This window comes from Paramormyrops kingsleyae, chromosome 6, assembly GCF_048594095.1.
Source record: "Paramormyrops kingsleyae isolate MSU_618 chromosome 6, PKINGS_0.4, whole genome shotgun sequence".
Lineage (NCBI taxonomy): Eukaryota > Metazoa > Chordata > Actinopteri > Osteoglossiformes > Mormyridae > Paramormyrops > Paramormyrops kingsleyae.
The window spans coordinates 22,538,377-22,561,184 of NC_132802.1; the positions used below are offsets into that span (position 1 = coordinate 22,538,377).

At 40.1% G+C, this 22,808-nt stretch overlaps 1 protein-coding gene, 1 long non-coding RNA gene and 1 pseudogene across 4 annotated transcripts in view; 1 reads left to right on the forward strand and 2 right to left on the reverse strand.

Annotated features, from left to right (window-relative positions):
• LOC111842274 (uncharacterized) overlaps positions 1-19,856 on the forward strand; it is a 73,768-nt gene extending 53,912 nt beyond the window's left edge. For 2 of the 3 annotated variants that reach the window (XR_011991908.1, XR_011991910.1), the window contains exons 3-4: positions 5,735-5,808; positions 7,592-7,863. This is a non-coding gene — a long non-coding RNA (uncharacterized lncRNA). Of the gene's footprint in view, positions 1-5,734; positions 5,809-7,591; positions 7,864-17,030; positions 17,185-19,318 lie in introns of those variants that run through there. The other variant, XR_011991909.1, reaches the window with a different exon arrangement.
• Positions 10,846-17,176, reverse strand: slc16a7 (solute carrier family 16 member 7). The gene is made up of 5 exons (XM_023808700.2): positions 17,020-17,176; positions 15,133-15,362; positions 14,508-14,651; positions 12,351-13,196; positions 10,846-11,639 (listed from the first exon to the last, which is right to left on the reverse strand). Exons 2-5 carry the CDS (start codon positions 15,347-15,349, stop codon positions 11,332-11,334), a joined length of 1,515 nt encoding a protein of 504 aa, XP_023664468.2. The 5' UTR covers positions 15,350-15,362; positions 17,020-17,176; the 3' UTR covers positions 10,846-11,331.
• A 353-nt stretch (positions 19,857-20,209) lies between the features above and the next one.
• On the reverse strand, positions 20,210-22,569 carry LOC111842309 (kelch repeat and BTB domain-containing protein 8-like; annotated as a pseudogene).
• Between the last annotated feature and the right edge of the window lie 239 nt (positions 22,570-22,808).

Consider the following 22,808-nt stretch of genomic DNA (forward strand, 5'->3'; position numbering starts at 1 on the left):
GCTGGATTTTATACCCATTATTTTTTAATCACCTAGGGCTTCTTTTTATAATACATTTATAAAATGGACTGGCATCCCATCCACGACGTGCCCAAAGCAGGAGCAGCTGCCTAAAAAATATTATTATTGTTGTTGTTGTCTACTAAATAAAAATGAAGTAAGTAAAACAAAGTAACATAAAATGTTAATTTGGACACAGAATTTAAGTATTCTATATGACTGAGAGTGTATAGAAAATGCCGCAGAAAACTTTATTTCTGGTATCAACTGAATGAAATTCTCTGGCAGTCTTGCTCTTACTGGTGATTCAACTCACAAGGCCTCATGAGCTCATTAGCATGCTACTTAGGTAAGACCTGTCCTGATAGAGGTCCATCTATGAAACATGCAATCTGTGTGAATCAGATGATATAAATAGTAATTTAATCAGCTTCCATTCCATCTGTGCATCCATGGCACGCACATTTTCTTTGGTGCAAAGACCTGTAGTTTGAGTAATTAATGTCGATTAATTGCTGCTAGTGTATAAGTACGGGCCAGTACATGCCATCTGAACGTCTGGAAACCCACTCTGGGTGCACCCTTGGCTTGTGCCCTATGCTGCCTGAATTAGCTTTCACCCCCACCCTGTTCAGCATAGCACTAAGAAGATGGAGGGATTAGGAATTATTAAAAGTTGTCATACAAATATGTGGTGACTTGGAACTAAAATAGAAACTGTAGCCTCATACCTCCAGAACAAACCGTGTGCTTTCATGAACTAACGTCTCTATTAAGCATGTGAGCGTTTGCCCTGGAATGGACCTGAATCCTGTTCTCATGCCTGTTAATTTCTGCAATAGGATCCAGACTCACCATGATCTAGTAACTGGATAAACAGTTCGGGTTAGGGCTAGGGTTATGGCTTATAAAAAAAAAAATGATGGATGGATGGACAAACGGACGGACACTTGTGACCTTCCTGTTAGCTTTAACGAGTCTGGCCCTTCTCATTAACAAGGTGTTTTCACCCACAGAACTGCCACTGATTGGATAATTCTTGTTCATCATGCAATTCTGTACAAACTACGCTGTAGTGCATGAAAATCCCAGGAAAATGGCTTTTGTTGAGGTGCTGGTACCATTTTAAGAATCACTCAGATTACTAAGAGATTCTAATGCTTCTCCAAATAATGACGAATCCTATTGACCCTGTTAACACCTGTCCAAGTATTGCACGTATTTTGTTGAAGGTGATTTGCTGTTTGGATAAGTAGACCACTTGCATAACAAATATACCAGCCAGGGAATATTTATATAATTATTTGTACTTGTAACATTGGAGCTTTGAATAACAGAAGAGAAATTTCCAAAGCTCACTTTGTCCGTAGTATATGTTTTGGAGAAAACTTTTGTGGAGATAGTTTTGGAAATTTCTTTGTTCTTCATTGGATTTCATGAGGACTGAGTGAGTAGGATGAGGAAGCCATACGGTTGCTCATTAGCGGTCTCATCTCAAGAACAACAAAAAAGGACTGAGTGCATTTTGAAAACTTGGTATTCAATTGCTGGTGCCATAATCACAAGAATTTTCAGCAGTACTCCTCCAGTTACCCAAGAAAAGGTGCGAATATTCCAGGATGGAGTGAAGTCAGGTGAGAAGGCCTTTGTTCACCTGCAGCCATTTCATTAATCATGCAAAAGTTATCAGTTTGAGCCGTCCAACCCCAGACAGAGCAGACCGCAACATGTCACTGCATGTGTCCCGTTTTTCCTCATCTCCTAAAGCTGAACTGGCTTCTTTCCCTGCAGTTGTGGTCCTTCCTCTCCTGTGTAACATGAATTGTTTATCAGGCGATGCAAGCAGATCTTAAATCACATTTTACGTTGTGGAACTTTATTTTTGAATACTTCAGTCTTTATAACTCCCTTTTATAAACAGCACATTCTATATTCAAGGTGTTTCTGGTTAATAAATTAAAAAGACACAGTGTCTCATTGCTAAGGATGCTGCAAAATTTGCTGGAAAATACATTATTTACCATTGCTAATATCCGTTTATAGGTCTAATATTAATATTTCTATGTTGAGTGTGTATGTGTATATACACTGCCCGGCCAAAAAAAAAGACGCCATTTGAATTTTTCGTTGGACTGCCTTTAGCTTTGATATTGGCGCACATTTGTCATGCATTGTTTCCACAAGCGTATGCAACATCTCACCCTTTATTTTCATCCAGATTTGCATTCATTTCTCGCCGAGATCCTATATTGACAAGTGAGTTGAACCTCCATAAAGCCTCCTTCAGCACATCCCAAAGACCTTCAATGAGGTTAAGGTCACAACTCTGTGGTGACTAAGTCATGCGTGAAAATGATTCCTCATGCTCCCTGAACCACTCTTTGACAATCGAACCCATTGAATCTTGGCATTCTTGTCCTGGAGTATTCCCATGCCAACAGGGAAGAAAGAATCCATTGATGATGGATGGAGGTGTAACCTGGCCATTCAGTAGATTCAGGTACTCAGATACTTTACTTTATTGCTGCATAACATCGCTGAGCTGTAATAATGATCCAGTCATTGGCTCTTAAGTATTTGCTGATATAAATTCAAATGGAAACTTTTTTTTTGCCTGGGCAGCGTGTGGTGTGTGTGTGTGTCTGTGTGTGTGAGCGGGTTTACCTATCCTTATGGGGACATAATGTCCCCATAACGTGTTAAATATCCGTTTTTTTTCCCTTATGGGGACCGGTTTCCTGGTCCCCATAAGGGAAAACTCTATTTTATAAAAATCGGTGACTGCTATGAAAAAACTAAAAATGCAAAAACTCTTGTATTTTGTTAGGTTACTTATGGTTATGGTTAGGGCAGGGTGGGGGTTAAGGTTGTCATACTGTAGTTAGCGTTAGCATTTTTCCCATTGAAATGAATGAGCGGTCCCCATAAGGATATGTTTACCCTACTGTGCGCGTGTGTGTGACATGCAGGCTCCGCCTACAAGGCGCGTGGCGTGCCGGTGATATCCAGCACAGATACAATATACAGATAAAGCTGTCCTTCTTTTGAACTCCTGACACCCTCCCAAACCCACCATTATCACCTCACACTCCCATCTGCCCCTCCCCCCTACAATCCAGACCTCCTCAGATCTGAGTCTCTCACTTTTTTTTTTTTTTTTTCCCCCCCACTTTCTCCATCATGCATACTATTGCCTCTGTACTTTTAGTCATTTATTATGTTCATAGTTTATTGTGTGTCTGTGTGTCATCGGTTGCGTTTAATGTTACTACTGTTATTTGTGTGCGTTGCTCCTCTATGCCTTTTAAATTGCCCCTCGGGGACAAATAAAGTTTTTTGAAATTGAAATTGAAATTGAAGATACATCGGATTATTAATAGTCACACATCTGGTCAGGTAGAGTTGGATTACTTCAGGTACAATATAAAAATCTATACCACAAGTGTGTCTGCTATATATATATACTGTATATGAGAATTTGCATTCATTCTTCTTCCTAATGACTTTCCATGTCTGTTTCCTCTCCACACGTCAGGGCTGAGTTGTTAGATTGAATCTGCCTATAGGAGTGTGTAAGAACTGGTTTTAAATCCAGCCATTACTAGTATGGTGTGAAAATAAGAGCATCCTGGGGATTAATCAGGTCAGGTCGCCTTCGTGTAGGATGTCACTCGCAACACTGATCAATGTCATAATAGCGAGCTGTTCACAGGGATCACAAGGGGCTCATAGAGGCCGTCATTAATTAGAAACCCCCAGTTTCTTCATTTGCACCTGGACCACAGGCCCACTCAATGCTTCCTGCGAGTCTGGAGCTGTCACTCAGAGTGGGTTCAGGGAACGATGCAAGACATGTACAATTGGGTTAATTTATACGTAGTTGTACTTTGATGAAGGGGGAACCTGAGACTCTCCACACACTAAGTGAGAAAGCATCTGCACGCACACAAGTATGCACAGGCCCAGACGCGACACGTTCTGACACTCACCAAAACAGCACACAAATCTATGAGCTACTGTGGTTTTCCAATAGAGAAGCAGCAGCCTGTAACATTGGGACCTCTGTCTTCACTGACTGCTCCGAATCAAACTATTAAGATCTGCAGGAATAAGAGGCAATGGTCGTACATTTCTATTGACTAGGTCAATGAGTCATTCCGTCACCATTGTCCAAAGGCAGAAGCAATCTTCCTTTTTAAAAAGGAACTATTGGAGTATATAATTTTTTTTTCCCCGATGGTGATAAAAAGCCTTTTCTGAGTTTTCTGATGCTGACAGCCTTGGCAAGGACAGGGTCCTGTATAGAACAGCTACACTAAACCTGCAATCTGTTAATACTTATATAAGGCCACTGTTGCATTCTGAACAGGTGAGGTTCTGGACCCTGGAGAAAACTTTGCATTTATCCTTCATTTCTGCTAGCCCAATCAGCACTGGAAGACATTCATTTTATCTGGCTATCTATGAACTAATAGTGGAATATTTATTCATATGTCTAAATTTTAAAGAATGTTTGAAGGATAAGTATGTGGGAAGAATATGTCACTTCCCGACTATGTAAAACAGTTCTTCGGTTTAGTTCTGTCTTGGGTCAGTCTGGCACCCTGATGCGCTCATGCTGCTATCACCTTGGGAGCAGCCCTTGTTATTCATTCTAGGCTTTGAGTTATAAATTGTAGAACTGTAATGCTGTAATGACCCAAGTCGCCTCTGGTCAAGGGCCTGCTGGACTCTGCTGAAAAGCTTCTCATTCTTTAAAGTTCTGCATGTTTTCAGAGCTGTGTAAGGTCTCCATACTCATCCCCCCGAGATACAGATTGCGGAATTAGCCTGTTTGTGTGTCCATCACTGTTACTTTCAATGGCAGGCTGGCCGTTTCAGATAGCATCTCACAAGAAAATGCGTCCCTTGACGATATCCAGTTTTGGTATGCTATTGTCAGTTTGGTGCCAAGATTATACTAAATACCGGTAACAGAATCAGTGCTAATGTCTCGCAAAAATGAATTTCCTTAATCTATACTTTTTTTCAAATCTGTCAGTTATTTCTACCATTTTATATATCAAATAACCATTTTACAACGCTCTTAATCACAACAACATCCTCCAGCTCTGTCTTAATAAACTTAAAATTCAAGATAGTGTGTTATATTTGTGCCGGAAACGGACAGAAAAAAGATCAGTAAGTCCTTAGTTTGAAGGATGATGGTTTTTTGGCAGATTTTTGGCGCCACCAAGTGGACTTTTCAATGCAAAAGTGAAACTGAAACTAAGGGTGTTTTCACACCTACAGTTTAGTCTAAATCAGTTGATGAGTTTATAAACTTGTAGCATTTTCCCCTCAGTTTGGTTTGGTTTACTTTCACACAGAGAAGAATCCAAGCAATACAACAATGTGCTGCTACAAACCATGTGAGAACGTACATTCTGCTTATTGGTCAGATGTGCCCATGAACGTCGCTACGTCCGATCATTTAGGCGTATTTTACGCCTAGCCCAGCTCCAGGTAAACTTGACATCCAGCCCCGAATCTTTTCAACAGCTAGAAACTCCCCTGGATCTGTCTGTGGCAAGAGCAAGGAAGTGAATAGCAGGAGAAGGTCCTGCGTCCTGGGCTATGCAGCTGCACATCTCTCAATTTCATGTATTGTTGCCTCAACAGCACTGTTCAGTTGACCGGGTCAAGTCCTCTCTTCTTCAGCGGTTGGCTGAACAATTTGAAAACTTTTTTTTAGTTGTTTGTAGGAGCTGACAGATGTAGTCAACTGCCCAGATTTCAAGAAGACAATGTACCTTGCTGCTAGACCAAGTAAGACCTATGTCCTGCTACTGGTTTGCATGCTCTGCCCCATCCCAGAATGCAAAGCGCACCTGGCAATGGGAGCCATTGTAGCCCAAACTCGCAGAGGACACCTGGAAGTTGCGTCGGTTTCAGGTTTTATCACACTTGCACCACAAACAAACCACTCCAGAGTTCGTTTGGGACCAGATGCAGACCACCTCCTCTCAAAGGTCTCGGTCTGGTTGTTTTGGTTATGTTATGTTAACAAACTAACAGTCATCTCTGCAACCAATTTAACAAAAACTAATATGCAGGCCATATCTTAAAATATGCATCAGCTTTATTAAAAAGTAACCATGAACAACACATGTAAACGTTTATATTTGTGTGTCTTACAGTATATAAGATTCTTTATCCAATTAATGAAAAACCTCCTGCAGAATAAGGGAACACTGGATTAATTGTAAAATCATTCTGTTGTTATATGTTTAAATGCGTTCAATCATAAACAAGAGTTTTTCTGAAACAAACTGTTTATATATATAAAGCACTATAATATTTCCTGTTTCTCCTGGGGTACATTTCCAGAGCAACCACTGTTTTGTGGGATGTTCTTATTTTTCTGTTGTTCTTTTTATTATCTATATTAATCATTATCTTTGGCAGAAAGACATACCATGACTTAAAACCAAGGATCTTTATAGTACAGGAGTGGCCAGTCTTATCCACAAAGGGCCGGTGTATATGCAGGTTTTTGGGATAACCTTTAGGTCAGCTGTTCAAACCCAGGTGTGAGGACTCTTCAGCCAATCACTCTTCTAATTAGTAATCTAATGAGGGAGTTTCAGTGAAAACTTGCATATCCAAAGGCCTTTCTAGATAAGACTGGCCACCCCTGGTTATCGTAGAAAGATCCTCCATCCATCCATCCATCCATATTCTGAAACCGCTCAATCCCAACTGGGGTCGCTGGGGGGACTGGAGCCTATCCTGTGAACAATGGGCGCAGACAGGAACCAACCCCAGGCAGTCACCAACACACCGCAGGGCGAGAAAGATCCTCAAGGTCAAATTTTGCTTGTTGGCAAAGTAACAGGAACAACTGAATTGTTGTTATATAAAACAGAAAGGGTCAACCTTTGCTGCATTTCAGTGTCAAGTTCTTTTTTCCATTTAACTGAAATGTGTGCCACAGGTGGATTACCTAGAAAGTAAAACTCCAGACCAAGATTTTGTTTCAACCAAGCAGTTCAGTACTCTGTAACTGTGACTCTTTATACTCAACTGGTTGGTTGAAACAAAATCTTGGTCTGGAATTTTTGAACTATCCACCTCCAATGTGTGCCCTCTCGATATTATCAAAAGAGCCGAATCTAGGGGAGTACTGTGGTGGGATATGCCACCCCCCCCCCCCCATAAATACCCATGGCAGATCATGGAGCCTCTCAATATATCCCAGATGTTAGAATCAAATACTAGTAGGACAATAGAGTTGTAGGAGAATAAACCATTTGTGATGCATCATAAAAGGGTAAGATGTTTAAAAAATCAAATTGCGTATTATTAGCAGCTCAGTATCAGATTAACATGTACATTAAAGCATTTAAGTAGATTATCCCCCCTAAATTACTAGATTTAGGGAACATTAACACATAAGGCTGAAATGGTGGATAAAGTTAGCAAGACGTAACATTAACCACAAGCAGCCTATTAATTGTAAATTCTATTCTCTTAAGGTTATTTCATCCAATGTTGTGGCAACAGAGAAAAAAAAGGCTCTTAATGTGATTTATTTTCTTCTTTTTTGCAGGATGGAAGGAACAAAATTAGTTAAATATAATACTGGAGCAGGGTTTTGCAAGCCATTCCCTGTTGGTTATTCTTAATAAACCAAACAGTAAGCTTCCCACTGGTGTAATCTTTGTGAAAATATGTAAATGCAGTGTTTGAATATGATCAACAGACAAACTGCTTGGGATGTTATTCATGTTTGAGTTTATTAGTGATTATGTCAGCACAGGATTACTGAAATCACCATGAATTAAAGAAATGTTAAATCATTTAATCTGATTTGATTATTCCCTTCCCTTCCTCTAAATATATCAGTAAACATTAGCATATGGTTGCTCTTGACTACCATGCAGGTTTAAGAACATAATAATAATAATAATTCAAAACAATAAACAGTAGCAACATACTCTTTAACCAAGGTAACCCTAGCCTTTAATAAAATACATTTTTACTTTTAAAAAACATTGATGTAAATACATATATGACAGCGTGCTACATGAAAATTGTAAATACACGTATCGCTTTTTAAAGTTCCAGTTATGTGCATCTCTCTCTCTCTCTCTCTCTCTCTGTGTGTGTGTGTGTGTGTGTGTGTGTGTGTGTGTGATTAAAATTCTCCACACGGCTTTTTCCCCTTATGGACACAATAAAGAACAAGTAACACTACTCATCCAGTGGAATGCAGTTTAGCCTAACAATAATACCAATGAGGGAATTATCCTATTATATATGAGGCTTTACGAACAGACATTATCATATGTGTTGTCCATGTGATGTTAGGGTAATTATAGGTACTGTATGAAGGACCAAAAAAATTCTTTATTAGCTTTGCATGACCAGAAATTCTGCATTCTCTAAGTTCTGTTATTCCTCTGGCAAGGTACTCCTACACCAGCTAGTTCCAGATCCTGTCTGAAAAATGCACTACAGAATGAACGGATATGAACATTCTTTGAATGGATATGAACATCCATAGCTTTTCAAACCAGAGCTTCTTTCTGTAAAATATTTGAAACACCTCTAGCCATATACACATTATTTTTTTATTTGGCAAGGAGACTGAACCTAAATTAAAGTGCAACAAATCAGCTCAAGGACTACATTATAGAAAAAACATTCCCTCAAGCCAAAATAACCTGTCACAACTGTAGATGCATTTCATAAAGCACATTTTTTTTCACAGCACCTACATTTTGAAGGACTGATTATGTGAACCTTTGATAAGCAGCATATCCTGAGAAGCGATTGATAGTGTGCTAGGTGACAGATTCTGTGCATTTCTTGAGTCGGCTGCTGCACAGCAGAGGTCAATATGTTCCCTCCTCCCTGAGACTAATCAAGACACATCCCTGTGCAACATCCTTACAGAGGCCCTCAAACAAAGGCCTCACTGAAAATGCTGATAACTACTGGAAACCTGCTAGAGACGGACAGGGAGCCATAACCTGAAAGATTCTGGCTTTGCAGGACAGGCTAAATTGTCGCAGAGTGGGGTCTGTAACCCTGACTGATCCAGGAAAATATCTAACTGAATTTGTCACATAGAATACTGGGAAAACTGTAATAATATTGAAGCCTAAAGCAACAATTGTTGTAATTATGGCTTTATTTTAGACATCTGTGAAGTGCAAATTAACCTTTCCTCTGTATGTGTCCAACAGCCCCCTTAACTTCAGCTTGCTGTTAGACTTCATGAGTGCCGGCCAGTAGATGGATTATTGCAGTTAATGCACCTACATTACTACTGCATGCTTAAATAAAGCTTCATATTTTAGAGCTAGAGATCCATGCAGCAGACAGGCTGGTTCAGGAAATAAAGCAGCAACATCAATGTTGCACTGATTCTATACAGTGAATTCTGAATGTGTTTATTCCACTGTTCCGATCAATATTTCATATGCAATATTTAACATTATATTCTCATTAGTCTATCTAAAACAAAGTGGTATTAGCTGCATTTTTCACGGGGTGCAACATAATGGCTTTTGTTAAAGCTAAGGTATAATTGCCATAACTAAGGTACTGTAGCTGGTTATTGTAGTTACCCAGACTGCAATGTTTTTTTTCCCGTTACCCAATAAGGTAACACTTTACTTGATGGGCCACAAATACTTAGTAGCAACTACTGAAGTACAAATCATGAACAAATATTAACCACATATACTCAAGATAAAAAATGCATCATGATCCATTAATCATGAACAAACATGAGATCAATATTTGTGTTATTCATTACTTGTTCTTTCAGTAGTTCACAAAGGTTTACAGAATTAACAGATATAGTAACAAATATAGTAACTGCTTGACATAAAAGATGCGTCACGATTCATTAATGATGAACAAACATATCAGTATGTAACTTACACTTAGTTTGTGGTCAATTAATACATAAGTAGTAGCTTAACGCTACATTATTTGTGCCCCCTCAAGTAAAGTCTTACCCATAACAACTCTCACTAAGAGTGAAGCAACCTAAGTCATGTTATAAGAAAACAGTCACTGCGATCATTAGCATTACCTGGATATCAACAAGGATACACTATTGTATAATCATTCTGAAATCTTTGGAAGCTGGTGATTTTCGATTACAATCTTGAAAGGCCAAGAACATATACTTCCTAGCTCTCATTCCACCATTAACAGCTCAAAATAGAGTGATTTGAAATCAGCCAAGCCAGTTTCTTCAGCTGTGTGGTTTAGTGTCTGCTGGTAAGAAAAAGACCCAGGGTTCAGCTCATATGAAAATGTAATTGAATGTGGCTTGGTGTAGATGACAGACTTAATGAGATGGGTTTCTTTAGACTGGTTTCTGTAGACAGAATAATTGGAATGACAGATGAAAGGCTCAGGATTAGTTGTTGCTTTGGTTATTCCTCAAAACAGAGCAATGTCCTGTTCAAAGGATTGTGTAGAGTAGACCAGTTGGAGCTGGTTAAGCAGACCAGACTGGATTTTCCACTACGTTGTGTTGAATAAGTATGTAAAGATGGGACAGATTATTGCTTAAACACATCCATTCCCATCCAGAAGAAGCTGCAGTTTTGTGAAATTTAGTTATACATATTTTTTAGAAAGATACACTTTATAGAATTTGCCTTAGTTTTGTAACACCAGTTAAATCATGCTTAGCTATCTGTTGCGATATTCCTCCCAAAAGGTATTCTTAAATAGTAATGGCTGTTCAACATATCTTAGAACCTTTATTCATTGCAGTTGTCGCTAATGACAAGCAGTCTAATCCTAATGACAAAATCAGCCTTTAAGGGAAAAAAAAACGTCATACTAGAACAATTATATTTCAGTTTATATTCATGGAGCATCACCCATGTTGTTAACCAACTACATAAATCAACAGGCAGATTTTTTAAATCTATAAAATCTTTTAAAGGCCATACTATTATTAGTGAATTATTACATTATCTTCATTGTTTTATAAAATCCAATCAAATGGAGAGTTCATAAACAGTATGCCTTGAATTTCCTTGAAGCAAAATGATCATCTAACTACTGTCATAAATGAACCAAGTCTCCAAGGTCCAGAATGGTTTGTTTCACTTGTTACTTATAAATCCACATTAGACACACAGAGACTCTCCCCATAAATGACAATGATTTCAGTCATACAATCATTAAAATGATCAGAACTTTAACCCTCTAGAGCTGGAGTCATCCCCAATGGAGGGAGTCCCGATCGGTGCTTTCGGGACAGGTAGGCCTTCAACCCAAAACCAGTCTCTCCAGTGGTGGGGTTATCTACCATTAAGTGTCTTCGGCCGGCATGTCATCCGTATGTGACTCATCCTTTTCCATGAAGGATAGCTCCTCCAGTTTTCCTTCCAGTTCATTGCCATTCTCCTCTCTAGGATTGCCTTTCTCAACAGTAGAACACGTCTCCTTGGCACTCATGTTCACAGCAACCTCCTGCTCCTCCTTCCGCTTTTCCTCCCTATCCAGCATCCTGTAGTTGTAGAAGTTCATGATGAAGAGGAATATTCCCGAGACCAGCACCATAACCCCACATGCGTAGTACATATATTTGTAGTCCTTGAACACGTCCACTAGGGCTCCTGAATGACAGCAGAAAAACAATGATGAAACAAACTGAAATTCCATTAATAATGTTTTCTGCCACAATGACAATAGTTTGGGAATCTGTGTTGATACTGCATCCCATCAGGAGGTCTACTAGTGAGTGCTGCAGGCAATTGATACCAAATTATTATAATAATATATATTATTTATAAAATTGTATAATAAACTTTGTCCAATAGGGCAAGGACCATATTTCTGACAGACAAGAACATGGAGCAGTAGTTAATGGAAGAGATGGTAGTCAGGGTTAGTCCCTGAAAGTATCCAGATAATATATTCTTCTCCGAGACATTCAAGGTAAATTAGATATCAAAATGAGGCCATATCCATTGTTCTTTATTTAGAGGTTATTACATTATCTTGTCCATCCTTTATAGACTTGAATCCCTCATAATTGCTCACAGACGTGAACCACCAAATGGCATTTAATTTATTTGTAAAAAATACTGTACATCTCAGAAACTTTCCTCTAGGTAGATGTGTAAAACACTGTTACAGTTTCATTGCTCCAGTTACAGTAGGTTGACCCCTTGGAGCAGCATACCATGATGAGCATTTCCAGGAATCGTCCAGGGCCCCATTTACAATATTCTACAGTCCTTCAAAGACTATTTTTTAATCATTAAACTACTGCTCAGTCTTGTCTCCAGTAACATTTATGCATTTTTTTGCCCATTATAACCTACCTGATATCGGAGGTCCTAGAAGCACAGGACCACATTCAATAATGGTGACCAGACCAACTGCGCTGGAGAAACGATGAGCACCAACAAGGTCCATCAACACCTCGAAGAGCAAGGCGCTCACCATGCCAAAAGCCACCCCAAAAAAGATGGCATAAATGACCAGTCCCACAAATCCTGTGGCCTGGGGGCACAGGATGTGGCAGATGCCATTGCAGGCTACAGAGAAGCTGAAGAAATACTGAATCCTAGGCCTGATATACTTGGTGTTGGCGAATAAGCCGGTGCCAGGCCGTGCCACCATATCAATAATGGCAAATATAGATAGCAGTAATGCAGCTGAGTACTCGTCAACACCAAGATGCTTGGCATAGGGAGCAAGGAAGACAACTGGGGCAAAGAAGCCAAAGAACATGACCACATTGCCGACAAGGTAGATGATGAAGCCTCTGTGCTTGAAGAGTGAAAGATCGATGAAGGTGTTAATTCTGCCACAGCATCCAGACTTCCTCTGCTGCTCCTGTCCACTCAGCAGACCAGCCGCAGGAGTGCTGCTCCCATCTTCTGCATCTGATTTGTCACAATCCTCTGCACGTTTAACTTGAGGCTTTACCTGAATGGGCCTCATCAGGGCTCCTGCTACACAACAATTAAGGATTATAGCTCCCAGGATTAAAAACGCTCCTCTCCATCCAAAGCTGTCAAACAGAAATTGATTCAGGGGCGCCAAGGTAGAGAGGAAGACTGGACTTCCTGCCATAGCCAGGCCATTTGCTATAGGCCTCCGGACTAGGAAGTATTTCCCAATGATCGTCAGGGCTGGTTGAAGATTGAAAGCAAGGCCAAATCCTACAATGTAAAATAAGCAACTGTTAATGTGATGCATCATCCAAATACATGTAAGAGGCATATTTTTCCCCTGCATTGCATCCATCCATCCATCCATTTTCCAACCCGCATATCCTACTGGGTCGCGGGGGGTCCGGAGCCTATCCCCTGCATTGCATCTACATGTAAAACATTTTTCTGAAAAGTTAAACTGTTAATCCTTGCCAGAAATCAGGAGTAGCCTGTCCTATAAATTTAGGCAGAGCTGGCAAGGAACGGGTAAACAAAGGATTGAACTGAGTTCAAATCATGGCACAGGTCAAAGTGCCATTTTCTAAGTGCTGGACAAATATACCGTAGTCACTGCTAAATGTTGGACCTGCTTTTGAGCTCATATTTTACTCAAGGTTATTTTTTCCACTACAATCAGTTTTTCTCCCCTCTGGAATAACATGCATAAGATACATAAACACCTTCTAAAGTGAATCATGATTAGTGGCATTCAGAATCACCCAGAGTGCATGTGCTCAACTATTGACATCACAGCCTGTCCAGGGTCATATCTGAAGGGACATAAGGCCATGCAAACAAGGGGTTACCATTTACTCAGCATACAAGTGACCAGCAGAGAGGTTAAAACTGCAGACTTGTGTATGAAGATATTCTTTTAATGTATTGTCCCAGAAACTTCTTGTCCCTCTCAAACCTTTAGAGCATGAGCAGAATAAAAACAGTGCATTGTGACTGAGCTTGCTGTCCTTATGCCAGTGGTCACCCCACTGCTCTGCTGACGAGGAGGAGAGGACATCAACCCCACTAGGCTGTTGGTAAATAAGCAGGCAGGAAATATGCCTGCTTAAATTTTACTACATGCTAACTCCAGTCCAAGTGTCGCAACCCTATCAAAACCAAAAAGAGCAAAGCTGTAGGCTTCTTTCCAAGAATGATATAGCACTTGTGGAAATTAGAACAAAAGTCAGAAAATAATAAATTAAATCAATCAGTGACTGAATCATAAATTAAATTGCTCATACCTGTAAGTACCAACATTTTTGGACCGTTTTTTTGGAAATTCAATATAGATTTCCTTGTATTTTGCCCAACATTAGTGGAAGAAATTCCTCATGAAAGTTATCCCGCCCAAGGTGCCCCCTACCATGTACCCTATGGTGTCCATGATAGGCTTCAGGCCTCCCTGTGACCCTCTACTGAACAGGTGGCTGGATGGGTGGATGGATAGATATATGGATCTCTCACAAAAGTTCTAATCTGAGAACAACTGCTGAAAATTACACTACAAATGACATCATTAATAAAATAAATAGTAAATACCTCCAATGACTCCAATGCACAAATACAAATGCATAATGGTACTGCCAAAAGAAGCAGCTACCATAGCGATCCCACACATTATCCCACCAGCTATGACCACAGGTCTGCTGCCATAGCGATTGACTAGTATGCTGCTTACAGGTCCTGAAACAAGAAACAGATTGTGGGCATTAGTCAATACATTGAACGAATATACAAACCATTTATGGTAGATTTAGACAATGAGTCTTCGCAGTGACAAATATTCTGAGTCCAGGGTCTAACGTGGAAAAGAAACTGCCATCACTACTATTATCAAATAGGTTAGATGGTATAAGGAAAGGTGATATGAAAACTCCCTGTTATCACCTAGACAACAAACCAGTTTGCAGTCACAATGGCCTTGACATACATAAACCAAACCAACATTTTTATCCTGGTTAAAGTTAGTTGTAAATTTTTTTTTAATGTTTCAACTCAGTTCTGAATTCTGAATAGATACTAGTCTAAAAAAACAAATAACACAAAAAACTGGGCAAAATTTCAATACATAATTCTTTTCTGAAACAATAAGTGAAATTATCTGAAATTAGTTCTTCACAAGTTTTATCGATCCAAAAGTAAAGTGTTAATTTCCAAAACTCACCTCCTGCGTACATAGTTGCTAGCATGATAGAGGACACCCAAGCAATCTCACTGTAGGATATGGAAAAGTATTCCTGGATCTCCTTAAAGTAGATGGTGAGGGCCTTGGGGAAGGCGTAGGAGAAGCCTATAGAGATGAAAGATCCAAACACCACTGCCCAGCCCCACCCCCCATCTGGGGGGGGGCAGCCACGGTCCATGGTAGTCGCTGGAGGCATGCTGACTCAATGGCTGTGTAGAAAATAACATGCTTCTGGGTTCCCATAAAGAGGCAAATCCACCATCTCCTAGAAATGCTTTTAACGGGACACTATGAAGATACGTGGTTGTCTGGCTTCAGACATACTGCAGCTCATCAACACGCATTTTTTCCCCAAGCCTTTATATTGTTAAAATGATTAAACGTTTTATTAGGTTAAGTGTAGAAGTTAGTAAAAAAGGTAGATGACATTGGCAGCTGCCTGGGGTGACACCTTTTGGGGGGGTGTGGACATGACAGCTAATTCCCACTCTGCCTCGGTTGGGGGGCGCTGGCAGTGACGCTCACCTAGGGTCCCACACTGGCTAGGACCGATTCTGCTTGAGGCTATTCCACGAATCACAGGTTATGCCCTGGCCAGTTTGCCCCATGCTTACCCTACTAAGGTCATTCTGGATACCAATGCGCTTAAGCCAAAAGCACAAAGACAAGGACCAAGAGTAAATCCATGCAAACTCCATGGACGTAGAGGTCCAGGCTGTGAGTTAGTGCGACAGGAAAGGAGCCATTTTCCTCATTGTCAGAATCCAGATTATCAGAATGATTCAAATTCAAAGTATAAGTATATAATCTTTCTTTCAACCTATTCTAAAAGTGACCTATGTAGTAAACCTTTAGAAATATTGAAACAGATTTACTTACAAGCAATATCATCAATCTATAATCGGTCATATTTTAACTTTTAAACACATTTATGAACAAGGTGAAACAGAAGATACTGGGAATGATCAAAAACCAGCCAGGTAGAGGGCGGAAGCGACTTTCTGATATCAGAGATGACTGTCAACTTATCTAATAGTTTCTCATGAATTGTAGTATGACATCAAGAACCTTCAAAAAAGAATAGAAAACATTAAGTGCAGGTGTGAAGTGCTCCACTAGGACAGTTCGTATCAGGATCGTATCAGAAGTCCCATAAAGAAAGGAAGAATCCTTTCATTAATAAGAAACAGAGAAGACCCAGGTGCCAGTTTGAAAAAATATGTATATTATTCCCAGACACACACCCATAAATTGAGAAATGAATGAAACAAAAAATTGTGCTGCGGTCTCTTAATTTTTCCAGAGCTGCAAATACACACAGAGAGAGAGGAGAGAGAGAGAGAGAGAGAGAGAGAGAGAGAGAGAGAGAGAGAGAGAGAGAGAGAGAGAGAGAGAGAGAGAGAATTTTTAAACAGTAAACTATCCTTCACTTCCAAGAGGTGGGAATAAATCGGATTGTACTTCATGTATTTGATTTTCTCCCAAAACTACGATTAGGCTACGTATAACTGTAAGTACATACGATAGATTGCGCTGTTTCCGGGACAACTCTAAACATCCAGTATTTGATCTTGTATAGGTGGTGGACTTTCGTGTCTAACGCGCAAAAAGTAAATTTATGGTGCCTATTGCTTAATAATAATAATAAGTAAATAATAAACACTCCGTGATCCTGCACCGGATAAGCGGCTTGAAGGATGAATGGATGCTCATTCACTACTTGTAGAGGTTACCAATCAATGAATAATCGGTATTAAAAAATTACTTTCAAAATTACAGGCAGATCTATCTTAACGTTGTATTATTTTACTTTTAATAATAAAAAAGAAATCCCACACTATGAGGCATGACAGAATAGATGCTTACCTCTGTTTCAGCTCACTTTCTAACAGTGCACTATCCCAAACGCTGCTTCGAAATGGGCTCCAACGAGGATGGAACAACATCAAAGTTTTTCATGGGAATCACGTGGCGGCCAAGGAATCGATCGATCGGCTTTGGCATGCAGCAGGACAGGCTACTGCTGAATTGGTTTGTACTTTACTATAATTTCATATATAGATACACGTATAGGTATGTTTATTATTAGTAGTAGTAGTAATAGTAGTAGTAGATGCTTAGTAGTAGTAGTAGTGCAATAATAATAGTAGTGTAATAATAATAATAATAATAATCTCCCTGAAATAACGACTTTTGTGGTTTATGTATTGCAAATCCACGGCGTCAGTAACATATATCGACCAGAGGCAAACAGACTTTGCAAGGGGCAGGTACTAGAACGCGGGGGGCGTTGTTTTGGTACATTTTTGTAAATTTGACAGGGCGGAGGGGGTTTAAAGTTTACGTGACCGTCGGTGATCGAAAAGGGGCAGGTCTGACCGCAAAAGAGAGGCACTCTCAGTCGTTCTTCAGTCGGAGCGGGTGCTGTGGCAGCCGAAGCCTCGACCCCACGATCTATACACGTAACATAGGTCACAAAAAAGTGGTTTAGAATATAGTTCAAGTAAGAAATAAAAACATTTAAAGGATACAACTTCCTTTTTAGCACATTTTATTATTATCAAAATATGCGCAATGCGGATTTCACATTACAGCTTCATCACTGGTGCACCTTCTCAGACACAGAAAACAAGTTACATGAAAAACATGATTTAAAAATGCTGGCAATTGGATCTTTCTGTAAGGATTGTGTAATGCGTCTATTACCGTTTTTTTCTGAATTGCTAAAACATTCAACCGCATTCTCAGAACACAACTATATCAATTACTGAATCAATCACTCGTTTGTGAAAGCCTCCACAATGATATTCACAATTTGCAATCTGATTCACTCCGTCTGCAAAACTATAAATACATCCATCCATCCATCCAAACTATGTACCTGCTTCCCCAGTGCATATTCTCATTCACCACAAATACATAAGATGGAAAACATAGACACACAGTAAAGGTTAAACACAACCACCACATGGTGATTATCATAAATAGTTGATTTTGCAAGGTAAGTCAAAGTTTTGTGAATGAAGTTTGAAAACTGAAATTTATGTTTATTGTTATGAGAAAAGGATGGATGAAAAAAAATATGTTGTCACTAATGTTTTACAATGTTAGTGGTATTCATTTAAGATGTTAAGGTTATTTCAACAGGGCAAAACCATTTAGCAGCTATTCACACTTAATGTATGTAATAGATAGATGGAGCAATAGTTGAAAAAAAACTTTCAAGTTGAATAATTCTGTAAAAGAGTGGAAGTACAGCAGACATAGTGGAGAGAAACGAATTACCAAAAAAAACACTTAATACAGTGCTGTGTATTGACAGCGCTGGGTAATTTTGTTCCTACAATTTAGTTGTTCAGACTAGTCAGTGTATTTCAAGTCATTTGGGGGTGGGGGGGGGTATACTCACCCATCCATCCTAACTTATGTACAAAATAACCAGTTACCATCCCATCCAGGGTGTGCCCCGCCTTCTGCCCTCTCCTGCCTGGCATAGGCTCCAGGCCCCACTGGTTATAAGGCAGATGGATGGATATTATCAGCTATAAAATCAGCCACTGTGAAACTGTACTACCCCTGAGGACGAAGGTTTCTTGCTTTATATTGGTAATACAGATTACAAAATTCTCTCACAGAGCATGAGAGTAAGATTCTATATGCTAGATTTATGTTTCTGGTAGTTAGTGTTAGTATGACAAAGTTCAGGCTGGTGACATTATGTCAGTGAGACTTTAAGAAATCGCCACCTCGAGTGACCAACCATTGAGCTTGTAATGGCCGATGATGTTTATTAACTGAAGATAATCATGCATCCATTTCTCATACATCATTGTATTCAAAATCCAAACTAACAAGCGTGTTACGGGTTCAAACACCCGAAAGGGTACTAATGCTGTAGCTGGCAATTAAAAATGCACATAATGTGTAAGGAGGATGTACAAGTCTGCTTGGAGAAGGATATTAAAGACCAAATGTACACGTTTCCAGCTGTGCAGAAAGCTGGGTAACTTGAACATAACTTTAAAAGCTTATGTTTAGAGCAACATGGAGAATGAAGTCCAGATTTTCAGAGTGAAACAGAGAATTCTGGAAGTACAGCTGATTAACCCTCTATTAAACCAAAATTCCGAGCATCTATGTTACACTTTCTCTTTTACGTTTTCAGAAAGACTCCTTGCACAGTGTAAGTATAAACCTCCAGAATCTTCTAGTAATTAGACTGCAAATCAATCAGTTTGACTTATATTTCAATAAGACTGAGCCACCTTGCATTCAGAACGGATCACTAAGTCACAATTGTCATTTTCGTTCAGCTTGGGACACTTCACTCCGTGTTTTGTCATGCAAACATTAAAAAGAAAATATCAAAGCCAGTCTAAGCCCCCATTTGTTTAAGCTTTGTTTGTTTGTTTAAGCTTACTGTCAGTACAGTACTGAATAACACTGATCAACACAAACCTAAGACAGTAAATTTTGAGTTCTTGTACTATCAGTCAGCACCAGCACAACAACTGTACTAATATGTGGAGGGCCTTAACCCCTCATGACAACTGGTTGGAAAACAGGCAGATAGGGGACAATAAAGACTGTGAGTTTTAAAGGCCCCCATTGTATCAATAAGGATTCTTTAATACACTTAAGGCTCTATGTCCTCTCGTCTATGGCATGTCAAGCAAGGTAAGGTAAGGTACTGTAAGGTAAGGTAAGGTAAGGTAAGATATACGTCATTGTCCCCAAGGGGACAATGGGCTCTTGGGCTCCAAGCCATTGCATTCCATAACATACACTGCATTCAACAGAATCACACCATACAATATACACCCTACCTGGTATATTATACATTCATACATATACTGTCCTCCAGACCATAACAAAAGCCATAAATAATAAACAATCAATAATAGTAATGTGTGTGTGGCCACGACACACTCAAAATTGAGGTCTAGGTCCCAGAGGCAGTGCAGAGTGTCATAGACCTTGGTCCAGTTGTCTGCCTCCTCGTCATACTGGTAGAGGGAGTTTTTGCGGCTGGTCCAGAAAATACACTCCTCCATGGTCACCTGTGTGGTCTGAAGGAACACACGAAGCCTCTGCCAGCAGCAAGGCCAGCTTCGATGCTGGGACTGCTGTCTTGCTCAAAGGGTAGGTCCTTGTTGCGTATCCAGGTCTTTTGCTCGATGTCGTAGGCTTCCACTGTGAAGGTGCACTGGTGATTCCTGCAGATGCCCGCATTGTAATAAATGCTGTTCCTGTGCAGAGCTGCCACTCCCTGACTCATAGGCAGGCACATGAGGTCAGGTAACCCCTGAAGTCTTTGTGAGGATCAAAGCAGGGAAAATATTCACCTGCAGCAAAACAAGACAGCCACAGTCACTATTTATGCACTTTTACCAAAACACACAATCCATTATGTCATCCGGGATAGGTTCAGTTAATACGACTTACATACCTGGGTTTTTAAATCACTATATGATTTAATCACGTTACAATTTATCAAAGTAATTTCTCATCTTTTTACAAATGAGTGATGCCCAGGAGGAAATATGGGGTAACAAGACTCTCGTTCCAATAATTATTAATGTTATCAGAGACGAGCAGGCTCCAATCTGCAGGCGTGACCTGGAGAATAAAAGCATGATTTAAAAAATGCTGACATTTTTATAAAATTCACTCAGTTATTTTAGAGATCCCCATCACAGCAGTCAAATATTATATAATCGAAGAATTATGCATTATAACTACAATCACATTACTATTCTGCATTATATTAAATACAAATTAATTGGCACCGAATTTAAGTTTATGTCAAAATGAGCAAGATACTGTGAATATAGTTCTACACCCAAGACTAAGATGCTTGGATGTAAAAATCGTTATGATAATACTACATAAGAGTTTGTTATCTGTTTCCGCAGTCTTGGAGCAGGCTAGCTTTTTTCACTGCACGTTGGACCTGTATAACTGTGTGTGTGAAGAAAAAAAAGGATGAATGATTGCTGGAAAGCTAGCACAGTAAACAGATTCACCTTGGAGGACATACATTGAGTTTCTATATTCCACAGTGCTGTGAAACCCCATGGCAACAGACTGCTGTCCAGTAATTATCTCTGGTGTCATAGCACTCCAGTGACTCCAGTGAGTTACACCCATCAGCCTCATTCACGCGGCCGCCCAAGACGCACAGCTTCCCGCTGCAGTGGACCAGCCGACCTCCCTCAGGCCGTTAGGCAGCTTTGCACGGCTTGAAGATTTTCCCAGAGGCCACGTCTAGGCGAGGCAATGTTTGTTTCTTCCCTGAGTGTTTGTGCGGCACATGGAAGACGATGACCATCTCGGACGCAGTCATGCCCAGACGTTGCGGGCAGTCACCATTGCAAAACAACGTCCCCTTCTTTGCCCAGACTCGGACCAGCACCTCTCCAAACAAGGGCGGAGTCTTCTCGAGAAATGCCTCATCCAGAAGAGGTAGGGGAACGCATTGAGTGAAAACATCCAGCAGATCGGATTCCCTCCATGCCCGGTCGTGCTCCAGCCACCAGATGATGTTCTCGTACACGTGTACAGTACAAGACAGATTTCCCCTTGGGGATAATGAAGTATACCTTAGCACAGTGTTTCCCAACCCAGTCCTCGGGGAACCCCGGACGGTCCACGTTTTTGCTTCCTCTCAGCTCCCAGTTCACCTGTACCACGAATTCGGTGCTCCTGATTGGCTGGGAGCTGAGAGGAAGCAAAAAGTGGACTGTCTGGGGTTCCCCAAGGACTGGGTTGGGAAACATTGCCTTAACATACCCTATCTGACATGAGATACACGAGAGGGCATAGAGCCTTAACGTAATTACCATTAGGAAATGCCTCCATGGGAAAGGATGTAATGACTCGGTTCAGAGTCACTATCATCACCGCCGGGTGAAGCTGTAGCCACAAAAAATGAAATGAATGCTGTGGTCGTAGTCAGGGATCTCTGTCGTCCTGTGATATGGGCATCTCCACCAAGAGAACCTAAGGATAGAAATATCAAAAATGAAATCCAGTGCATTTTTAACATCAGTGATGACAGGAATAAAGCCCACATATCCTGAGATTACCAAAAACTAGAGCAAAATGTGGTCTCTGTACAGTACAGGGGGCCGGCCATTCCAACAAAGCAAGACTTCTTGCTTAACTGTATAACTTGTTAAATTTAAGTTAGTCTGAGCTGAACATAAGTGAACAAAGATAAAGTCAGTTCAGTCCAAACTACTACTATGTACTACTATGGAACATCTACCAGGAAGCGTTTTATAGAGAGAGGTGCGTTATTTTATTTAGCAAACTAACGGAGCGTCTAACTATCGGATAGTCAGCTTGTCCTGAGATGCACTGCACAGCAAAGGCTTGCATAAGCACAGCTGCCAAAATTAGAAGGTCAGCCATTGTCCGGTACTGTGAAATGAATCCAACCTGCGCTTCCTACGTCTGGATTTTCACTTGTGAACCTGGAAGTACTAAATCCCTTTCTGCGTCTCTTTTAAAGAAACGTAGACGCTTAAGATAATGTTGTATCCAATTGCTATAACTATCTTCTTTAAAAAGAATCATCACTACTGCCTAGGAATTCTCTGCAATGTACAAATAATTAATTGATAATCGATTTGTTACTGGTTAATTATGGG

Bases quoted from the DNA above. Each gene is read 5' to 3' on its own strand.
- slc16a7 (XM_023808700.2), bottom strand. From the start codon at position 15,349: ATGCCTCCAGCGACTACCATGGACCGTGGCTGCCCCCCCCCAGATGGG. The intron at 14,652-15,132 runs GTGAGTTTTGGA...TTCTTGTTTCAG, and splicing joins AGCAACTATGTACGCAGGAG to GACCTGTAAGCAGCATACTA. The intron at 13,197-14,507 runs GTATTTACTATT...TTTACATTGTAG, and splicing joins GTGCATTGGAGTCATTGGAG to GATTTGGCCTTGCTTTCAAT.